An 18260-nucleotide genomic window follows, 5' to 3' on the forward strand; every position below is an offset into this window, starting at 1 on the left:
GGGACTGGTAATATTCAAAGTGAAAATATGTTAAAAAAAATTCCATGTTATTCAATAAAGAAAGGTCATTTCGATTTAGTTGTTAACGAGGCTTATAAAAATTTATTCTTTTTATTTTAAGTTTATAAAAATATTTATGTGCTGTCACATCAACTAATTTACTTAAAAAGAAAAAAAAGACAAATTAAATAAAAATGTGCAACTGAGGGTGTGAGAGTCCATTCTCGCTCGCTGATTGGTCGATATGTTTGACGTCATCGGCGTGTAATCCCAGCAGCACTTGCGCGTCATCGGACGGGAAATTATTCTCCGTGTCGCATTCAAGACTGATATGGCATCCGAGAAGGAGCATAAGGTTTTGCACAGTGGCTATTCACACCCGGTTCTACGAGTGTGGCAGACCACTTCGGCCAGTATATCTGCATCCAATCTCATTTATCCCATATTTGTTACGTAAGTACATCAAAACTTTCTTTGTATATCTTCTTAACCATCGAAAATTACATTCCAACCAGGTGTCCACGTTCTAAATTTCTTTCAAAGTACAGTGCGAGTGCGTCATGTTTATCCTTATCTCGAATTTTATTTTTTATTTATTTTTCTCTTAATAAAATGAAAAGATTTATTTTAACAACATCGATTCTCTCTTCACCTTTTAGATATTGCCTATTTGTATTCCCAGTGAACTGATGTTCTGATCAATGTGACCTCTCTGAAGCATCAGGTTTTCATGCTTGTGTGTTTTAATTATTTCTCAGATAGAAGTAATGAAATATTTTGGTACTTGCATTTATTGATCCGTACTGAAACAATAATGTTTATATTAAAAAAAAAGGTAAATTTATACAAACACCGTGACAGCGAATTAACCCTAACCCTAACCCTAACCCTAACCCTAACGCTGTCACGGTGTTTGTATAATAATACCAAAAAAAAAGCCATTCTTGGGGGGGGGGGTTATACCTATTCTGTAATTTAACCTTAAAATTGAATTAAAAAAAACTATCATAAAACTTTAATTAAACTTGGAAATACGATTTAAAAAATAGCGCGGATCAATAAGTGCATTTTAGTACCAATATTTTGTTTTATTGTTAATTAAAATTTAGCGATTAAATTTTTTTTTTTTTAACATTATGTATAATTAAAGTGAATTTTAAAAATATTTTCATAACCTTTATATAACCATGGTTTCGTTCTCTATTACATTGGTGTGTATGTTCTTTTGGCCAAGATCAAAGTGTAGTGTCTCTCTGCAGTGCTGCTGATGCACTTCCATTTCTTGTCAGTGGAAGAACATCTCTTCACGACTGAGACAATTTTTTTATTTTTGTACCTTTTCTCCACGTTAAAAAAACGACCCTGGTGTCTAACTATGTCCCGTGGGCCTGGGGAGGCATTGTAAATAGGTACATGTGTACAGATATTTTTTGAACTGGAAAACAAAAATGATAGTTAATTTTATCAGCTTCGTTTTTAGTATGTTTTTAATTTTATTTGGTATACGTAAAGAAACAAATAAACCAACGCCTACCCTAGAAACAGTAAATCTAAAATGAAAACGTAATGCTGTTATCTTTACCTTTTCTTCCACACGGTCATAACTCTGTGTCCTAACTAAGATAAGTGTGTAGTATCTGTTTTGTTTTCGATCAAAGAACTCCTTCTCGATTGGGGTAAATAATGTTATCAATCTAGAAGGCATCTTTTGGGTGTGCATCGAATATTCCCCTCTCCCTCATCAAAAACTGACCTTTTGACCTCGTGCGAGGGGGAGGGGGAGTAAGTAAGGGTTCGCAGTCACGTCCGCATCGTCTTTGAATCAAATTTTAAACTTGTCTTTAAAGCAATTTAAACTAATACGTTTACATATGTCTAAAACGTTTCTTTTTTTAACTCTGACCTTCAAAAAATGTTTTCGTTAAGCATTCTATGTGAATATTACCAAAGGTTATTGTTTAAAAAAACCCAACTGTTAGTACCATTCTATGTAAGGTTAACAAGTTCGTTTATTAAAAAAAAAAAAAAAAAAAAAAAAAAAAATCTTCATTTACTCTTTCTTTCGAAAGTCTTTAAGACGTCGATATCGCGTTTCTTTTTCCTGTCTTTCTCCCTCGAGGCAATAAACTTGAATTCGACATTCTTCCGGTGGGTGTGGGTGGTTGGTTCTAGTTTGGAAGTACTGGACACTTCCTGGTTTTAAGTTAACGTAATCATCCACAAACTATAATCAACTCTTCTAAAAATAACGTGTAGTTTTCGTACAACAGTTAATGTCACTCTTTTAGGACCATGACTTCGAGACTTTCATCTGTATTGTATGTACACATAAACAAACCCTGCCCTGAGATTAAAACTCCTTTCACAAAACAAATTGAAATACAATCAGACTTATCTTAATGTTTCCTAGAGGAAACATTAAGATTTTTACTTTTTCTTTTTTGCGTTTGACGTCATAGACACATTTCTCTGATGGCAGAATAATTTTTATCTTTCCACCCCCTTTTAAAACCATTACAACATTACATAACCCCCTTTTAAAAACATTACAACATTACATAACCACACATTTTCTGTCGATCACAAATAAAACTCGTAAACTTTTAAGATTTGAAAAGGATTGTTCGTCCCTTCATCCGAACAGACAAGATCATAACATTATGAAATTGAACTGAAAATGCAAAAAGATTGTTCATAATTGTACAATAAAATTGAAATTTGGAATCACGTTGTTTCTCGAAACGGGTGTAATTTTTATCGGAAATAGTTTTTTTTTTTTTTTTTTTTTGTAATGACACGCTGAACGTTTTGTCGTTAAAATCAATTTAGTATTAAGTATAAAGAGGAAAAACACGCGAAATTAGCAAATTTGCCAGCACACTAGCATATTTCTAAAATGGATGCAAGTTGATATAAAACTTGGAACGAAAAATAGGTAAAACGAAAATAAAAATTATGGGCGACGGTGGTGTTACAACCTCTTATATTCAGTGAATTATCGATTCGACACTAATCTACCACATTATTTAAAAAAAGCAAAAAGTCAACACAGTGTAACCCGAATATAAGAAAAACAGATTTTCTCTCGTCTCAAATTAGAGCCTGTGTTAATGTACAGTGTAACCGAAGAGAGTTGTAGGATCCAGAGAAGTCTCTTGCACGCGGGTTACAGCAAGACCGTCTTAAAAGACAATAACGAAGGCCACGGTTACAGTGTATATAGACACTTGAAATCGGTGCTCAGTTTTTTGGGGGTTTTTTTTTATTACAACGGTGATAAAGCAAAATTTGTTTAAAAAAAAGTTTTTTAGTTTGTTTTTTTTTAATTAAAAATGACTTTAATTTGGGACATGCTAAAACAAAATTTATGGGTCTTATTGTGAGTTTTACCTTCAATTGGGGATTAAAACGGTATTTGTGGCCTGGTAGACCAAATTACAATTTAAGGTAAATGTTTACTTAAACTACACACTGACCAATAAAATTTATTTTTTTAGGGGCGAGGGTGTTGTGGCGACCGCGGTTACCATAACACCCCCGCCCTTCCACTTCCCCCTCCAAATGTAAACAGAATTTTTGAAATATTAAACGGTTCTTTTGCTCGGTTAATGTTGGCACACGTTGCTTACGGAAAAATGGTCAAATAAACTGGAGAACCACCTTTCAAAAACTGTGCAAATTCTATAATTGAATACCCTTTCCGAAAAAATAGCATGTGTATTGAGCAACCAAAATACCTATAAAAAATAAATACCCGCGAGTACCATGTAAACAAAAAAAAAAAAAATTAGCCACAGTAGCCAGGCTCGAACCTGTAATGCTAACAGGAAAAGGAGGTGAAAAAAAGGGAACCATTTAGTCGTCTCGGCCACACGACTTCTGACTTCACGGGCATTCGAAATAACATCTTTTATGTGTACATCAATGTCGCGAGGCGTGAATGACTTTGCAAAAATGTTGACGAAAAAATTGACCTCATTGTGAAAAGCGGCCCAGTTGACAGTCAAAGAATGAATATTTTTGACAAATCTTTGAATATATGTCGGCCGAGAGACTGGGCTTTCAAACGATACCAATCTTGTCATTGTTTGATGCATCTGTCAAGTTTTTAGCAGACATACGTACAAACACTAACATATATACACACAGGTGAGATTTATATGATAGAAGACTAGCGGGGGTACCCGGCGTTGCCTGGGTGTGGAAAGGTTTTATGGTAAGGGTATTGATCAACGGAGCCTTAAAAAAATAGGTTTAAAAACTCCTAAACAAAAAAGAAAATAGCCTGTGCGAGCGCAAAAAAAAAAAAAAAAAAAATCAACAAACACCCTTAAAATGAAAATAGCAAGTACCCATGCAAACACAAAATGAAAATAGCAAGTACCCATGCAAGCACAAAATGAAAATAGCAAGTACCTGTGCAAACACAAAATGAAAATAGCAAACACAAAATGAAAATAGCAAGTACCCGTGCAAACACAAAATGAAAATAGCAAGTACCCATGCAAGCACAAGAATGAAAAACGTAAGCACAAAGACAGGCTCGAACCTGTAACGCTAAGAGGAAAAGGAAGTGAAAAAAAAAAACCGGTTTAGTCACCGTTGCACCACCATTCAAATTAAGCTTAGTCATTGCAAGGCGTGAATGACTTTGTATAAATGTTGACGAAAAAAGTGACCTCTCTTTGTAAAAAAAATGGCCCAGTTGATGGTCAAAGAATTAATGTTTTTGACCAATTTTCGGATATTTGTCGTCCGAAAGTCCTAGCTTTAAAACTATACCCATTTTGTCAGTGTTCCTTGTCATCTGTCGAAAGTTTTAAGTAAGCATGCACACACACACACGCACTTTGCCTTTTATATATATAGATAAAAGAAAATTTAAAGTGTCCACCATGACTACTTTCAGTAAGAATCGCTATCGCACAGCATTAACAAAGGCGGTGAAATGGCGCAAAATAGTGTCAGGATCAAGGGGTTAATACCATGCAAACAGTAAGAATCGCTATCGCACAGCATTAACAAAGGCGGTGAAATGGCGCAAAATAGTGTCAGGATCAAGGGGTTAATACCATGCAAACAGTAAGAATCGCTATCGCACAGCATTAACAAAGGCGGTGAAATGGCGCAAAATAGTGTCAGGATCAAGGGGTTAATACCATGCAAACCGTAAATTTGTGATGGGTTTGAATATCAGATTCATTGTCAACGGCACCAAAAACCCCTAAAAAAAACATTTTATTGGTCAGTGTTCTGTTGTAGTTAAGTAAACATTTACCCAATTTATAAAATGACTCCTTCACCACTAAAAAAAAATTAAAAACAGCGGACCTGAACAAATTTCCCCTTTTGGACCTCAGCAAGCTTTTCCTCCTGCGGTAAAATTCTTTTTCACATTTTCTTTTTTCTGTGGATTATTGTTGATAACAGACTTAACATTTATTTTAGCGGGAAACAATTTTTTAAATAGGTTATTCAATAATGTTCTATTAAATTGATACCCCACTTTGCCGTTAATTAGCACAACCCTCCTTAAGGTGTCACGTGTCCGCTATGATGTTAAGATTAAGAGAGAATGAAAAGAAATTGTAATAATTCAAACTGAAATAATTTATTAAAGAAAAACTGATAAGAAAGAATGACCGCAAAGTGGAGTATCAGTTTAATAGAACATTATAAGTGAAAAGTGATACCCCATGTCAGAAGTTATTAAAAATACTTCTAAAACAATTTTGTCATGCTAATATGAAAGTTAAGTCTGTTATTGATGATAATACACAGAAAAAATAAAACATGAAAGAATTAATTTTACAGCAGGGGTAAGAACTCGTTCAGGTCCAAAGGGGGAAAGTTTGTTCAAATCTGCTAAAACTTCCCTTGCGCGAATAGGAATCTCCAACCCCCCCCCCCCAAAAAAAAAAAAACACTCGCTTTTTTCTAAAATAATTTTCAGTGTTTAAGATAGTCAACAGATACATTAAAAAAAATTTTTTTTTAAATGTTGCTTTAAGCAAAAACAACAGTACTTATTTAGTTACCATATTGAAAATAGTAATATATCCAAAAATTATGGAAATTCATTGTGTAGAACATTATTTATAGTTAAAAGTAATTTTTACTGAAAATTGGGGGGGAAAATGCATTTTCTCTAGATGTGAACACATAGAAGATTGCAAACAAAGGGACATACTTACCTCCCTTTTCGCCACTTTAATGGTGAACTTTTTTAAAATAGGCATTTTTAAAAAAAATTTTTTTACTAAAAACACAAAAGCAATTGCCCTACTCGATGAATTTTCATAATTTTTAGATATATTACTATTTTCGACATAACAATCAAGTACTGTTGTTTTTACTTTAAACAACATATTTAAAAAATGATCTGTCGAATCTAACACCTAATTTTCATTAAGTTCCAGCAAATTAAAAATAATATATAGTGTGTGGTCCTCAGTGTTATCAGACCATAAAAAATATTTGAGGCCAAATCTTTCAGGAAAAAAGGTCAAATGTATAATTGTAGCCAAATTTTTACAACCAAAAAAGCCAAATTGAACATTTTAAATAGTTAAAAGAAATAAGTGTGTGCGTAAATACTCCACACTAGTGGAAGGGCAATGCTTAAATATAATATTTAAATTTGTCCAGATTTCACATATATTATTATAGTTGTGATTTCAAAAGTAAATTAAAAAGTTTTTGGGAGCCATTAGTTAGAACCGAAACTGTAGCATTCAAAGCTGGTGATGTTACCACTGCACCAACATGACACAAATATGAACTGATTAAAAATTAGAAATAAACAAAGATGAATGTATAAAATGTTTAACGATTTTTTTTTTTTTTTGACGCTTTCAAAACTATTTTAACCGGGTAAAGAACGTCCGTAAAAAATCCTATCATTTGAGGCCTCTAGCGCTGCTCTGTGACTTTTAGTTTCAAAGGAGATAGTTTGAAAATATCAGACAGACAGACATATAGCCTTTTTATATATTAGATTTACATATTTTTCATAGTGCTTGTGTAGAGCGATGTTTAAAACCGACACATTTCAGGTGTAAACATTATTACATACTTATGTGTCCTGTTGAGATTAGTATAAATTAACAATTGTTTTGATGACATTTAAAGGTTTTTAGGTATTCCAAAAACGAATATTGCACATAAGTGTCGCCAACAAATAGTTTGTATGTAATAACATTATGCTTTCTGACAGCAAGCGAAACAAAGCATGCATATGCATGGTTTGTTTATGACAATGATAGAAAAACATTACATGGCATGTATAAGTTTCAAAAATTATGAAAAAATGCGAAAAATTATGAAAAATTATGAAAAATGGTTCAGAAAAAAAAAATTAACAGAAAGTTGTTAGACTCATGGCGGAGTTACCAATTATATGGACTGATCTTGTAAGGGTGTGAGTTGGCATTCATCAATTTATAATCGGGATCAATTTTTAGAATTGAAGTTGCAGGTGCAGGAATCTCTTTAAGTTGAACGCAATAGGGTATCTAAGGTAAATTTAATGTGATCACCAACTAATAGAAAGGTTTCACCAATCCACATCCCTATATAAAGAAAAAATATAATCTGGAAAATAACGACATTTGACAAAGAACTCAAAATCACTGTGTTAACATGAAATAAACACTATTTCATGTGAACCCCATGAGGTTTGAAATTACTGATTTTTATGGTCAAAGTGTCATGCATGGCTTGGAATTAATGTGATTATTTGCTGCGAAAAACAGTCCATAATCATGAAAATAAAAGCATTTGTGTTCCTCTTATAAGAACAGTAGGTCAAAATAAAATTGTTTAAAAGATTTAAATTCTTATTCGATGTGGTAACTTTCCATAATGAAAATTAAGGTTCATGTGCATGTGATTTTGGGTGATTTAACGTCTCAAGGACTGAGTTTCACCGATACCCGTCAAACTGAAGAAATCTGAAGAAAAACTGATTTTATTTTCACGGCAAATCTTTATATAGTGATAGTCTCATAAGTTCCAGTCTGTATGCTGGATCTCGACGTGCGGAAACTTAATCTACTTCCTTTGTTCTGTGTGTGTGGGTGGGTGGTCAAATTATGATGTGTGCTTGTGCATTCTTCATACCCGTGGGTGTTGAAATGGTGATTGTCATGAAAATGTTCCAGCTATAGCGATTGCTAAAAAGTAATGAATTTATTTAAATAACATGTTTTTTGTTTTCTTTTGTAGAAGTAATTTATTAGAATGTGTCTGACATGAACATATGCAGATGCCAATAGATTTTGCGATTGAATCAAATTCAATTAGTTTTTGGTGACTCCTAGTTAGATTAATTAAATCTATCAAATTCAGAGAATTGACAGTTATTTTTAACAATTACAGTTATCTCCCTTGATTTCCATGTTGGAAGGGTTAAATTAAAATCACAACTTTGAAAAAAAAAACTTTGATGACTATGTTTCTAATGAACAATTTTCATATATTTTTGGATGCCACATCACCAAACACAAATAACAAATTATTTAATTGTTTATATATTTACACACACAATCTTTAGTTCAATTTGCTCTTTTTGTTTGTGAAAATTTGGCTAGTTATCAATTTGGCTTTTACTTTGACTTCAAATAATTTTTATGGTCTGGCAACTCTAAGGATGACCTGCTTGTTGAGTGTTTTCAATATGGGGGATCGATTTAGTAGCATGTTATAATTAAAACTTTCAAATGTCTAAATATTGGCTTTTACTTTTTATTTTGGTTAATCTGGTAAATTAGTGCTTAATCGATAATAATCCACTGAAAAAAAGTGCAAAATAAAAAGAGGGTATGCATATGGAAAGGTGGTTGTTCTGATAACTTCTAAAATGAAAACAAAAATATTAAAATGCACAAGTGCCTATATGTTTTATAAATATTTTGTTTTAAATAAATTATTTTGGTGCTTATTATAACGAAAAAATATTGAATTTCAAATAAAACAAATGGTACCTACGCAATTGTCATGTTGCCAATAGTAATGTATCTAAAAATTACAGAAAATGATATGGTAGAAAAATAATTGCTATCGAAAAACAGTTTTCGATAAAGTTTAGATGAGGAATAAAATTTGTCCGACATTTTGAATTATGTTCAATACGTGACATAAACAACAGAACTTAATTATCTTCCCTGTCAACTTTTTTAGTAACATAGTGATTGCACTTTATTTCACAAATTTCTTTTTTCATTATTTTTTTACCTTATCATTTTTCATAATTTTTGGATATGTTACTATTTCACTTAAAATTCAATATTTCTCCATTTATTATATAGAAGCGCCATTACTTTTTATATAACTCGCTAATTGAATTTACTTTGTCTTTGACCTCTTCTCTATTCCCATTTTAATACCGACCATGCTGGATCTATGCCAGTATGTCGGCTAATTTAATAAGTGTAATATCTATTTTATACACAAGCACCCATGTTTGCCCAGCTGGGCAAACTTGAGGCCTTGTACCGGAAAAATATCCAGTAAATAAAACGTTGTTTAGTAAATCGTTTTTTGCATTTCCATACACCAAACATGGATATGAATATCACTACAACATTCGCTGGGTCATAAACTTCATTTCGGTACCTAACTTGCCTGAGTGGATTGCCTGGAGGCTGAAACAAACCGTGTCTCACACACACACACACACAGACAGTACAAAAATTTATAATAGGATAATATTAAATTAATTTGTATTTTTTAAGAGTATTACATGTTGAGCATCTTAAAACAATTTTCAATTTTTTAGTTACTGCATATCATCTTTCCGATAAAAATTACTTGAATCTGAAAAGGATGTGATTTTGTAAAATTCTTTCTTTAATTCGGTTGCTATTGTTCCTTATTCGGTTAATCTGGACTTAAGAGTAACCCAAATGTTAGCACAATTTCAAAAGACCTTATTAAAAGTGAAATGTTGATAGAAAATGGAATCCCACTCTGTGGTTGTAACGGGGGAGGGGGAAATCCTAGCCTCGCTTTTAGCTTGGGGGAAAAGTTAGGTCACGTGGTACTCGGCTGACAGTTTTGTGACAAATAATCTTTGCGTCAACCTGAACATAAACAACATGAGACAATTTTGATAACGTATGAAAAGGTGAAAGCATTGGAAAATTAAGTTACAGATAACATGAGGCAGGAGCAGAAATTTCTTGAGTTTTTAACTTTCTCTCGGGCAATGCTAAAACATGTTTATGATACGTATACATCTTATACACCTATAATTTTTTTTTTTGTATTGATATTCATATTAAAAACCCTTTTTTCTATTTATTCAAAAAAGAAAATAGAATTTTGTTAGGAGTCGTGGAATTTCATTCATCTGCAAAAGATCTAATTTGCATTTTTTTTTTTTTTTTTTTTTTTAACATTCATTTTTAATTCCTTATTAGTTTTTCGGTTTTCTTATGGCATGATGATCTTTAGTTAACTATTATGTGTAACTATATTCATGCAGATATTCTACATGATTTATACTTGTGTAATATTTGCATGAAAAGGTTAGAGTATACACAAACATTTCTATATATTTACATATGTGTATATATATTTGTTTAAAAAATTTTGCCTATCAAACTCCTGTCAGTTTTTGGTGTCAGACATGAAACTTCATATATAGAGTATTCAAACTCATGCAAAACTTTATATTTGGGTTTTAGTCAGGGAAAATCTGTGCAAAAGTGTGAAAAAAAAAAAAAAAAAAAAAAAATGGAATTTGCCAGGTGAAGCATGCATGTGTAACATAATAGCTATTGGTTCAGGTTTTAATTTTTAGCCTTGCAGCAAACATAGCTCAGGCATTAATGTATAAGGAAAAAGTGAATCATAAGCTAAACGTTTTGGTTTCAATTCTCGGTGATGGCACATTACTATATACTGGGTCCAATATAATCTATATAATTATAAAACTCAAATGACCTTGTAACGGGTGTTGTAACCCAACATCTGGTTTATGACTTCCAGTTCTGCATGCGTACAAATAATCAATGCAACAAAACATTGTTTTACTGTGTATATTTTCAGCATCCCAATTTTTTTTTTTTTTTTTTTTTTTTTTTGCGTTTAAATTATCTAAATAAACAATTGTTTATACTTTCTGGATTTTTTTTTTTTTTTTTTACATTGTTCATTTCTGTATTACTTTTAAGTTAACGCAATTTTCTTACAGATAAATCTACTTTAACCCGTTGATAACCATGAGAGCATTTTACAACAGCGATTTACCCACCACCTTCATTTTTTCTTAAATTTATTCTCCATTTTTTAATACACCTTTCTAAAAAACATTCATACATTTTCTTCTACACTACCAATATAAATAAATAACCCTGAAAATGTTTTTTTAATTTGCATTACAAATAATCAACACAACAATAAAATGTATCGTTTTACTATGTACGTTTTCAGCATCCCAATTGTTTTTTTTTTTTTTTTTTTTTTTTTTTAATCCAGATATATATTGAAATTTGAATTCAACTTTAAGTATTATGGTATCTGTTCAGTGCACATTTACCTATAAGTATGGCAAACCACTTATAATTCAATGGCTGTAAGTTTGTTTTTTGGGTTTTTTTTTCTCAAAAATAAACAATTATTTCATTTTAATATACTTTCATAGAAATGTTTCTGTTATGTCACAAAAAACTATTTTCTTTACATCCCCAGTATCACGCTCATACATTAATTCCATAGCTATTATAACATACTGACCCAACAGGTCATGGGTAGTCTAGTATAATAATAAATACAAAATCTGCATTAATCAAAATATCATTTAAGCATATTTTACAGCCGGGCAATGCTGGACGGCCTGCATATATATATACATAATTAGAATATTTGTAAAGATGAGCAACTGAAATTTCACGGAAGTAAATTTGTGCTAAAAATACACCAGTTTAGTTTTTAGATTGAATGAACGTTGTTTTCTGTTGAAGGATATCATGTTATCCAAAGTTATGCATGCATCACTATTCTTTGTTAGACGTTGCTAAATAATAGTAGGTACCAAACCAATCCCAAATTAATCTTATATTTGTAATTTTTTTTTTGTATTACTATTTATGTAAGTAAATGTAGTTCTTAATGGCTTGTTTATTGGTTGTTTCTGAATCCAAGTGAATTCCAAAAAAGATACTTTTATTTTCATTGAATCCAGTGATTCATTTCATGTATATTATGTAGAGGCATCACGTTTAGACGACTCCAATCTTTAGTATAAAACATGTAATTACTGTTTTATTGCAACATTTCAATTTAACTGGTTGCTTTATTATAAAATTCCTTCACCACAAGATCAATTTTAAGAGTGAAATTAATAACTCTTCAACACACACAGCAGTCTATGCGCTCTATTTTTATATTGGTTTATATTTTATGGTAAATTTAATCATTAGTGATAATTTTTATTAAATTCCTTCACTATTTTATTAAAAATGTCAATATTTGTATACATAAAATATTTTGGTGCTTACAAAAACGAAAATTGAGAATAGTTGCTCTTTCTCATTTTAATATTTCTTTGCTTCACAGGAATTCTTTTACTTTTGTGAGTGAAATGTCTCATATTTATTTTTGAATTGACCAAGGTTTTTAGAATATTCACATCGTTTACACTGATTTTCAATCGTTCATTCCGGTTTATTTGCAAATTTAGACACCCTTTAGTTCAAACCAACCTAACCCGACATGCATGGCAATGCAACCGGAGAGGATGTAATAATATTGTTGGGATTTGTGTTGAAAATGTAATTTTGCACATTATGAAGAAAGGCAGAAACTTCCATTGGAATATTAGAATTGGTATACATGAAGTTGCATCATGAAAATCCTCAAAGTGCACAAAAGTTTCTTTTGCAGCTCTTCCATCACCTCCACACAGGGGATTGCTAAAAATCTAAACTTGCTGTAGAAAAAAGAAAAAAAATATATATTAGACGATAAGTAAATCTTGAAAGAATATGGAAGTTGTTTTTTTTTTTTTCATTTGTAGATGAAACCAATTTTTTTTTATATATATAAATCTCAAAAGATTGGTAAAGACTGTCAATTTATGAACTTCCTAATTTTATTTTTCAGAGATGGTGAACATACAGAAGAACCCATTTCTAGCATGCCAAATCAGTGTCGGTATGGTGTGAAAAAACTTAAAGATGTCCTACAACCACTTGTTGACAAAGGCTTACAGGCAATTCTTATATTTGGTGTTCCAAAAAATTTACCAAAAGTAAGCCATAAAACTTACTTTTTATTTTGCATAAATACATTTTTTAATTGTCATTAATTTAAATTTCATGTGGGAATCATTTTTTAATTATTTGTCATTAATTTAAATTTCATGTGGGAATCATTTTTTAATTATTTGTCATTAATTTAAATTTCATGTGGGAATCATTTTTTCTTCATTTGCATCACTCTTCTGAAGGTTGAAAGTTCAATCCTCAGTGCGAGGGAAATATAATTGCGAATTCCTCAAGACTTCTACCCAGTCATGGATGACTGGATGAGGACATGCTACCTGCATGAGTTAAATAAAGGGTTCCATGTAAATTTCAGAGTTCAACAAGATACATCTGAAGGTGGAAAGTTACGTTGGTCGAAATGTGCGAATAGCACAAGATAACAATAGTAATATGTAATCATACAAATTATCCTCATCTAAAAAATTCTGAATCATTTTTCTACAATTTATCTCCTTTAATCAGCAAAATAATCTAAAATTGAATTTAAATCTACATTCCCAACAAAACTTTGTACGTATACAATATTTGCAATATAAAAAAATATTTACAATATAAAACAAAAAAATTTCATTCCACTTCATGATCACATCACATATATTGAATTCTAACGTTTTTGTTTTTTATTTTTATTTTTATTAAGACATTCTTTTCACATCATAGATACACCAAGTGTTTTAAATCTTAATTTGTTTTTCTTCAGTCTTTGAACATAAAGATGAAATATTGATGAATGTATAAATAATTTTGGTTTTTCATTATGTTGGATTATTAATTCCATAACTATCATCATTATATATATATATATATATATATATAGTTTTTCAATGAATCGGTAATTATGCGAGATGAAAGTAATAGGCAAATGAATTTTATTCTCCACCAGGAATAAATGATTTCTTTTAAAGGATTTGTTTCTTACTTCAATAAATGATTGTCCAGATGAGTTTTATCTTTTAATAATTTTTTTTTTTTTTTTTTTCTGAGATTTCTTTGCTCACTTGATTTTGCAGCAATATACGAAAGTCATTCCAAAAATAAAGCCGCCTATTATTATTTATTTATTTTTTATTAATTCAAAATTTGAAGAGCTACAAAGATGGGAGTGATACTATTAAAACCAGCAACAGAATTTATTTTTCTTCATAGTTACCACAATTCTCAATGCACTTTTGCCATGAATTCAATGATGTATCTGTTTCTGATACGCCCATGACAGGGTTGCTTTTTTTAGTCTCGCATTGTGAGTATCTGCAACAGAAAAATGAAACAAGTTCAGTCATAACAATGCAATTTTCAAACCTCTCTGATCAATTCAAGTGAAATAAAAAAAAAATTAAAAAAAAAAAAGGATGAGGCATTATTTTTATAACACCCTTCATACATATATAAAAAATTTGATTAACTCAAGATTGTGGGAATATTCTTTGTCTACACAAAGACTATTGCCACATATACAGCTTTTAATATTTTTAGGTGATGTTTAGAATGTGCTGTGTGCAGTACCGAAAACACTTGATCACTATTATCTTTTGCATACTACTCATTGTCCCAATAAATTTTTTGCTCTAGCAGAATCGCTGCTCTCATAATGTCTGAATGCATGAAATTCAAATTGCTAGGAATGTATTGAGAAATTCTGTTCTAATTGTTGAATAGCTTGCCTCACACATTGTTTCATGGTGAAAATGAAAATTGTAAATAACCAAACTTTCATTAATGATGAGGATATACTATCCTTGTAAAAAGAGGGAAATCTAGTTCTCGACTTGAAAATCATTCATAATTTTGTTACAAACTGCTAATAAAACATCACCAGAAAAATTGTTTGAAAGTAGTCAACAGTTGTGACTGCTGCTGCTGATCTAGATTACTCTAAGAGTTTTACAAGTAGGCGTAACTTGAACTTTCCAAATATTTAATATGTATAACAAATACTTATCCAAAAGATCATGTGTTGTCTAGTATTAAAATTAATAATTTTTCTCCTTTCTTCCTAAAGGACAATATAGGGAGAAGTGCGACTATTCCTAATTCACCTGTAGTTATTGCCTTGGAACATTTAAGACGTTGGTTTCCTCGACTTTTACTCATCTGTGATGTATGTTTGTGTGCATATACCTGTCATGGTCACTGTGGTAAGTATTGTTCTCTTTCGGACAATTTCACCTTTTCTTCTCTGTGCTAAAATGTTACGACTGCGCTATCGGACTACATACAACATCCTTTGTTTCATTGAATATGAATGTGTTCCCTTAACTTATGATACTCTTCTGGTTTTTGGTTTTAAATAATCAAATCACTGAGTAAGTGCTTAAACTACATCAAGTGTCGAGGCCTCAATTTTAAAAGATTGGATGAGAGATGTAGTCAGTTGCCATTACTACAAGGTTCACTCTCATCCTGTCAGAATTCCAACTAAGTTTTTTTTTTTTTTTTAAATAGAATCGCTCTTTTATAATAACTGAACAAGATGCCATGGTAAAATGATATTCTTTTCTGGAAATGTGTTTAATAAAAAAAAAACTAGAGATCAATTTGGGAGAACATCACACATGCAAAAATCGTCAGCATAACTGCCAACTTGATAGCAACCCCTATACTTATGTTTTATAATAATGGTTCTTTCTTTCTTCAAGTAATCAATGAACAAAATATCTTTAAAACTTTGGAGCATTTTCAACTGCTGATTTGATTCTTTCTTTCTTATAATTATAGTTAAAACAAGTTTCTTCGGCAATTTATATTCTAAATCTGTCCTGACTGTTGTAAAATTGAAATAAGGAAGAAAAAAATTTTTATATTGAAAAAATTTAATCTTAAAAATGTTTCCATTTTAGATGAACGTTGTTTGCTAAACTTTTCTGATTTAATTCTAAACTAATTTTGTAAGTAACATTCTTTGTTACTCCATAAAAAAATGCAAAAATGCAGAGGTTTAAAAATGTCAACATTAAACCGAAAATAATTGCTATAACAACCACATATGACATTATCAAATGTTATTTTGCTTAAAAACCAAATTCAAAGACCTCATTTGAAAATTTTCTTCAATCTCTTTCTGGTTATGTATTTATGAATATTGAATTTCTGAAGTTGGTATAATTAAAGTCGATATAATTAAAAAAAAAAAGAAAAAATGGATTCTTGTCAGCATTCAAACGACATTGTAAAATCCATCTCGTTCAGTCCGGTTCTCCTGAACTCGACTCACCCACCATCTTGACTTCTGACCTTATATTTTAGTGTGTAGCCTCATTGATATGCAAATTACATTAAACTACAGTTATTACCAACAATCAGTGTATTGCAAATGGCCAAAGGCTCTGCTCTATATTTTTAGATTGATACCAGGCTTATAGGGCCACATTTTACATATGGCACCTAGAATTCCTAACTAATCATTGATCCAAGTAGATGGTACCAACATAAAATCCGTTTAGGAGGAGTTGAAAAAGAAAATTAACACTCGTCTGGAAGTTTAATCATCAGTGTGGCCAACACTCAAAATACAATTGTGAATTACTTAGGACTTCTACCCAATCACAACTGATGGAAGAAGAATATGCTTCTTCCATGGATTAAAATAAAGGGTTCTAAATAAAATAAAGATGCAACTGAAGAAGGTTGGAGATTACATCAACTAAAAGTTGTGAAAATACAAGATGAGAACATGTAGTTTGAAGAATTCAACTAATATGAAAGCGAGCAATATACTTTATTTTCTCCAGTTGAAAATGGATTTTGCTTGAATTTAAGTTGTATTCAATGGATTTGGGATCATAATGTTTTAAAAGAAAATTAGGTTAACTTTACTTTCAAATGCTTAAGAAAACCTTTTGATTGTCTGAAATTGCATTTCTGTTTTGTTTTGTACTTTTGATCATTTCATGTCTTCATATTTATAGGTGTCTTGAATAAAGATGGTAGTATAAATAATCCTGAATCCATTAAACGTTTAGCTGAAATCTCTGTGGTATATGCCAAAGCAGGTATGTAATATTTCTATAAATTCTCATTGTACCAAATTAACAGATCAAGTCGAATTTAAACCAATTTATTTTTGAATTCCCATAATTTTACTTGCTGATTAAAATTTGATGTCTGCTAATAAATAGCCATTAATAAAAGAAATGAATAAAAGCACCAAAACTTTGTTCCATGAAACTGATTTTTAATTCCCATTCATTAGGAGGTTCTGATCTATTTTCCAGTCACAATCTCCTTTTATTTTTTACTAGCATGGGTACCCGAGTGTTTGGAGGGGTATGTTGAGCAAAAACAAAAAAAGGAAAGCAGGCTCGAACCCGTACCGCAAAGGAGGAAAAGAACGGGGGGAAAAAAACCTGCCTGTTATGACCACCGCCAAACCGGAAGTGATGTAGATTTTAATTAATTTAATCGGAAGGAGAGGATGACTTTCGAAAATATCTGAAAAAAAGCGCCTCCCCCTTGTAGAAAAGTACCCAGTTGAAGGTGAAGATATTAATGTTTTTAGTCAATTTTTCAATATTTGTCATCTGAAAGGTCGAACTTCAAAATGATACTAATCTTGTAAAAATCTGTCGCTTCTGTCGAAAGTTTTAGGCAGACATGCAAACATACACACATACATTTATATATTGATGAGTCAAATTTTCGACCCAAATCAATTAAAAAGCTTGCCCTATCTCCGAATACCCTTTACATAAAATTTCAAATGTTTAGACCAGAAATTGTCTTAGTAATTTGGTTGAGACCGAAGTGGTCAAATATTTTTTAACTTTGACCCCTTAATATTTATTATTTTGGGCTCAAATCAAGTTAAGTTAGATCCATGTCCAAGGAACCTATATCTAAAATTTAAAGTGTTTAGATCCCAAATTGGCGGAGGAGTTTGGTAGAGTTCTCCAAGGTCAAATCGTTGAACTTTGATCCCTTAACAGCCAAATTTCTGGCTGAAAACCGATTACAAAGATTTTCCCAAATCTCAATACCCTGTATATCAAATTT

At 31.2% G+C, this 18260-nt stretch overlaps 1 protein-coding gene across 1 annotated transcript in view; it reads left to right on the plus strand.

Moving 5' to 3' along the window:
* Positions 1-235: 235 nt before the first annotated feature.
* Positions 236-18260, plus strand: part of LOC145286026 (delta-aminolevulinic acid dehydratase-like) — a 37816-nt gene continuing 19791 nt past the window's right edge. The window contains exons 1-4 of the mRNA XM_080134645.1: positions 236-453; positions 13108-13255; positions 15271-15406; positions 17177-17260. Of these exons, the coding sequence (XP_079990771.1) occupies positions 332-453; positions 13108-13255; positions 15271-15406; positions 17177-17260 (490 nt within the window). The 5' untranslated portion in view covers positions 236-331. The remainder of the gene's footprint in view (positions 454-13107; positions 13256-15270; positions 15407-17176; positions 17261-18260) is intronic.

Source organism: Euprymna scolopes, chromosome 10 (genome assembly GCF_053919585.1).
Source record: "Euprymna scolopes isolate OS-2025 chromosome 10, ASM5391958v1, whole genome shotgun sequence".
Lineage (NCBI taxonomy): Eukaryota > Metazoa > Mollusca > Cephalopoda > Sepiida > Sepiolidae > Euprymna > Euprymna scolopes.